The sequence below is a fragment of the Puntigrus tetrazona genome, chromosome 11, assembly GCF_018831695.1.
Source record: "Puntigrus tetrazona isolate hp1 chromosome 11, ASM1883169v1, whole genome shotgun sequence".
Taxonomy (NCBI): domain Eukaryota; kingdom Metazoa; phylum Chordata; class Actinopteri; order Cypriniformes; family Cyprinidae; genus Puntigrus; species Puntigrus tetrazona.
The window spans coordinates 5,267,697-5,273,829 of NC_056709.1; the positions used below are offsets into that span (position 1 = coordinate 5,267,697).

At 37.0% G+C, this 6,133-nt stretch overlaps 1 protein-coding gene across 4 annotated transcripts in view; it reads right to left on the reverse strand.

The window, feature by feature from the left end:
• Positions 1 to 5,943, reverse strand: part of iffo2b (intermediate filament family orphan 2b) — a 30,033-nt gene extending 24,090 nt beyond the window's left edge. The window contains exon 1 of one of the 4 annotated variants that reach the window (XM_043252506.1): positions 5,004 to 5,943. In XM_043252506.1, the coding sequence (XP_043108441.1) occupies positions 5,004 to 5,479 (476 nt within the window). In that variant the 5' untranslated portion in view covers positions 5,480 to 5,943. The remainder of the gene's footprint in view (positions 1 to 5,003) is intronic. The other 3 variants (XM_043252507.1, XM_043252508.1, XM_043252509.1) reach the window with 3 other exon arrangements.
• Positions 5,944 to 6,133: the final 190 nt, after the last annotated feature.

Here is a 6,133-nt window from a genome sequence, read left to right on the forward strand (position 1 = left end):
AGAGCATGGCCCACCCGAAAGGTCATCATCACACCCCCATTCCATCAGCATGACGAGGACACACACATCTAGATATCTAACCACTGAGTGAAAGACTATGAGAAGCTGTCTGTCAAACATTAATGCTCTTTTAATCTACTGGACCATCCCTGAAACATGACTACATCTCAGACTGCAACAGATACTATCCAAACCACTCACATTGACAGACAGACAAAATAAAAGAGTAAAACACAGACAGACATACAGAATGATAAACAGACAGACAGAATGAAAGAATGATAGACAGACAGAATGATAGACAGACAACCGAACAGAAAAAAATAACAATAGACAGACAGAACAATAGAACGATAGACAGACAGAACGATAGAAAAATATACAGACAGAATGATAGAACAATAGACAGACAGACAGGCAGTCAGACAGTGTAGTTGTTTACAGTCATAAGGTTCCTCAAAAGAAGCTGCTTGTTACTTTTTGCTCATTTCAGCTGTATTTCTACAAACAGCAGAAGAGGAAGCAAAGTCTCAAAAAACTCAGCTTCAAGCTCCAGCATCGATCCGCAGCACTGAAGCTAAATTCAGCTGCCTTTCAATTATTCATGTGAGGGAAAGTGTCCTGGAGGTCTGTGTTTGATGGAGGTCGCCTCTCTCAGATGATCTCAGCCTAATTTGGTCATTTTTTTATGGCGTCATTGCTGAATCTGATTTGCTGAATATGCCAAATTGCTGCTCAAGAAACATTATTATTATTATTGTTGTTATTATTTTCATGATCAGTGTTTAAAACAGTTATTTTTAATGTTTTTGTGGAAACTTTGATACTTTGTTTGCTGAATTAAAAGTTCAAAAGAACATCATTCACTTAAAATGGAAATATTTAAATTTATTTTTAATATTTTAACTTTTGAACAATTTAATGCATCCTTGCTCAATAAACATATTAAATTCTGTTAAAGAAATTATTCTGATCACAAACTTTTGAATGGTAGTTTATATACCCATTGAATCACTTCCAGTTCGTCCCACTGTAAACTGAAGGTCAAGTCGAATACACTGCATTGTGGGATACAGTATGTCAGGCAGTGGATCTATACTGTGTATTTCAGTGAATGTAGTAGGTCATCAAGAATTTCATGCTTACAAAAAATCTGCATATTGTCCTCATTAAGACGGTACTGTATACTGCAGATACTGTCAGCTTGATACCTCTCTTTATAGGTTAATGAATGTTTTCCTAAAGAAGTCATGACAGAACGCTGCACCAGACTGCAATAGATCAACATATACACACACATACCAGTGTCCTGACTGCAGTTTATCTCTCTCACCCCCCCCCACCCCACACACACACACACACACAGAGAGAAGCCATAAATCTCTGTTCTTGCTCCAGCAGGCTGTTGGCTGTTCAGAGCAGAAGCGAGGTGGCTGTAGATATATACCAGTTAAAGCCACACACACAATACAGCAGTAAAAATGTCAGTTCCCTTCCTAACAGACCCAATGATTACTTCATTGCAGCACTGATGATAGAGAAAACTCTGTTTTAGTGGTGGCGCGGCGGAAGAGCAATATCTTTGAAGTGTTTAGGAAATCAATAATCTTCACAAGCTCAGCAGCTCTGATCAATCTTTGCACATGGATTTTCATGAACCGCTCTGTCAGTGCAAAGATGCTAACACCTTATTTTTCTGAATAGTGCAAGATTGCGACCACCCCACCCAACAAGAACATGAAATTTATTTTTTATGCTTTTTGCTTATGTTTCAAAAAAAAAGAAAACTAGCTTATGGTTGATTAGTTGTATTATTAGTATTATTAGTACAATTGCTCATACTTTGGTTGATTTAAACAAACCCCTAACACTAAATATTCAACCTAGCAGGGTTATTATAGTCAACTAAAACTAAAACCATAAAACATATAAAGGCAAACTAAAAACAAACAAACAAACAAATAAATAAATAAATGTTTTTGAAGCAGTGATTAAATAAGCATTTGCTGAAATAAACCAAAATATTTAACTTTTATTTTATTTTAATCATTTGATAGATGATTAATCATTTGATACACACACACACACACACACACACACACACACACACACACACACACACACACACACACACACATATATATATATATATATATATATATATATATATATATATATATACACAAAAAGCAAAACTCCAATGTTATTTAATATGTAATGTTGTAAAGATGCATTTGCACAGCAGAATAATTAAAAGAATAATAGTTTTGAGTTCGGATAGGATCGTGAAGTGCTAAAGAGGCCCACCCCTAATATACATACATACATACACACACATATATACATAAGTATACATATATATGGGTCATAAGGATTTTCGACAGACAAACTATAAAATACAAAAATAGTAGGATCTTTTGTAGTTGTTCTAACATTAAGAATGTTGTGTACACATATTTTCATATAAAAATTAAATATTAAGTGATTTTAGTGTTTAAAAATCACTTAATAGCCTTAAAAAATGTCATGTCGTGCGACCATGATTTATATTAAAATTAATTCATTTCCTTAACCTGCTTAACATTTTTATATAGATGTTCACAGTAATTAACAGTGTTTGCATTTCTTTTTAGTTTTTGTAAAGAAACAATCTCATTTTTGCTCTATAATTTCATTAAAGTTGCATTCTTACATGTAACTAACAGACTTGTTTATCTGTAAATTGCATAAAACCGATAAAAATTTCCAAATGATACTATGTAAATAATTAATTGAATATCAATGCACAGAAAAACTGCCAATCTGTGACACATTTCAGTGGCCCAAGATAACACACACATACTCAATACATAGGGATATTCAAATCCCAAAGAGCTGGTTTGTGTTTGAGCATTATAGCTTTTTTATAAGCTGGTTAATTATTTTTCTAAGCCTAATGAATTTGTTGGAACCGGCTGGAGCAAATGAGCATGTAGGAACTGCACTTCCCAAACCTATGAACAAGCAATATGTGTGAGAGGTAATGTACTGAGGAGATTCACAGACAATCAACAGCACTAAAGACCAGAGCAGGTTCAGATATATCCAGCAGGATGAACTACACAGAAGAAAAGCTTACATACACACTGAATGTTGCAACCTGTTAACACACACCTTATATGATCAACATGTCAGAAAGCACTTGCATCGTCATCTCTTGCATCACTAAATAATTTAAACATGTTGGTTAGTAGTAATTAATATGGAATAGGATAATATGGAATGAAATGAAGAGACAAATTAAGCTAATGAAGCGTCATTAACTTACATTCCTTTGGATGAAGCCACTGAAGCTAATGGACATGTAATCTGAGAGCATTTACAAACACAACATTTATTGCTGTTATTTGACTGTTTACAAGAGCATCAGGATACATTTTGGTATGAATTTAGGGTGTAAATAATTGTTTTTTATAATTGTTCAATAAAAAATATAAATGACACTCTCATTTAGTTTGTAATTCTGAAAATAAAAGGTTTGCAGGAAGAAATATAATTTGTATATCATTGTTCACTGAGTTTCTATCCAATATTTATTATTTTGTCAGAATTGTTTAAATCTTATAACTTTTTTAGATTTTGCAATTCTGAGTTTATACCTCATAATTACGACATTTGTTTTGAGAATTTTGAGTTTCTGTCTCATAATTGACTTTGTTTTTAGAATTGAGTTTAGGCTATATCTTTCCATTGTGCTTCAGAACTGAGTTTATATATTGCAAAGTTTATATCTCATAGTTTTTACAATTGTTCTTAGAATACATATCTCATAATGCACTTTTTATATCTTGCAGTTCTGCATATTTTCTCAGAATTATATATATTTTTTTATTTTGTGGCAGAAACTGGCTTCCCGAGTTTCCAATAGCCTAGATTCCCTTATGTTTGATTAAAACTGGTTAGTAAACTACCTGTGGATGATACAAAAGAAATTTTAACAAAGAAAACAAAGATATTGGCCTATTTTGTGTTCAAACATGTCCGCAAACCATTTGAAGTTCTTGTGTAATGTCATGATGTTATAACTGATGCCAGTCTCAGACAAAGTCAAGCCCACAACACCAACAGTGTTAAAATGAGTTTCTGAATCACCCTCAAGATGACCAGGATGTGACACATACACTCTTGCTTCCTCATTACTTGCCTTCATTTGTGTTCATTGTTGTGCCTTTCTGAAGGGCAAGGCAGCAGTATTTACTAGTGAGTCAGCACATGCCTGGGCAAGAGGGCAGTTTAAAAACACACACACACACACACACACATATATATATTATACTCCCATTCATGCGGCTCCTCTGACGCCTCATTGTTTGAAGTCATGCATTAATAAAATCCATTCAACATCCAAAGGAAACATAATTCACAAAAGGATAGAAATCATCATGTCTCACTTTCTACTATATATATATTTTACTTTTGATTTTGAAAGTCTTGCATCATCTTTACAAGTCTCTGCATTTCTGTATGAAGCAAATAAATGAATAAAACAATTAACTTAATCACTGCACAACTGTGATAAAAAGCTTCTCATATCATATTTCTGAAGACAGCTGCAATATCTGCAGGACTTCAGCTGCTGAGCAATGCAAGGAAAAAAAGGTCTATTTAGAGGTGACTCAATAATAGTGATCACTGCTATGCGAACAGATGGAAAAACAAACCCTGAACTTCACCAGAGCTGTCTAAATGATGCCTTATTATGTCATATCATCATACACATCTTTAATGGAAGTGCAAACGAAACACTTCACAATACAAGCACACCAGCATACACAGAAGCTGCCATTTGGCCTGTATGGACTCTGAAAAACTGTCCTGCAAAACTGGGCCCTTCTATATTTGCTGTTTGCGTGCCAAGATATTCTGCTGCAATGAATCAGTCTGACACAGAAGCCTGGACCAGCAGCCGGCTCACTTTCAGGCCTAAAGGAAGAATCAAGGCAAGCAGTGAACACAGTACTTACTTTCTCTTGTACTCATCCCGCTCCCGTTTGACTTTGGCCAGAACATTATACAAGGCTCTCAGTTCTGGGGTGATGGTGTCGATTTGGACCCCGACCCCATCCGGATGGGTCCAGGTGACTCCGGGTCCCTGGACAGTCTTGACGCGCTCTCCATGTCTCAAAATATGCGTAAAGCTCCAGATGGTGCCTGGAAGTCTGGGGCCCAGAGAGTCAGTCTGGACCCCGACTTCACGCGTGAAGGAGAAGCCCTGATGCCTCGGCTGACCGGAGGCTTGCTTTAGCTGACTCTCTAGAAGTTTGTTCCTTCTTTCCAGCTCATGGACTTTGGCGAGGAAGCAGCGGAACCTCAGGTTGAGGGTCTTGAGAACATGGATGTTGGAACCCAGGTCGTTGCGTAGCGCTCTGGGAACCGCGTCCGACGGCGCGCCGCTTACCACGCCGCCCAAAAAACCTTCTCCGAACAACAGCGAGCTCATGTTTTTATACAAAAATAGATATCGGCGAGCTTTAACGACTTCGATTCAAAGCTGGTGCGTCCATGCGGTCTTCTTCTCATGCGTAAAAAATCAGTATCAAGTATTATCGATTGACAAGAAACAAGCAGTGCGGTCATTATCTGTCTATCCTTCCAGGACGCATCATGTTCTCCGTGGAAACGCGAGGAATAACGGAGGAGCGCGGAGTCTGTGTGTCAGCTCATTTCTGAAACTCCCGGTCATCTAGAGATCTGCGCGTCATGTCGGTGATCGTGAACTCCACACTCTCCAATCACAGTTATATTTTTCTCACAGTCTCTTCTTCTGCTGGACTGTTTTATACCGGACGCTGCCGGCGCGACGGGATCGAGTTTCATTCTCCTAAAAGAGTGAGATCCGCAGCGCACTCTCCGCCCCGCCGCCAGCAGCAGCGCCCCTCGCGCGCGCATAAAAGCAAGCGCGCGCACAAAAACAGAGGGAGCGCAGGAATTTAGCAACATCGCCCCCTAAAAAAACTCCATTAGGTTTTATTTCTTTAAAATGCTAATGTAAATTATTAAAATCTGATTTTAATAAATATAATCTATGAACTAATCGTTAAATCGTTAAAAGTAATATTATTTTGATTAGTATATGATTACATTTGCATCTAAA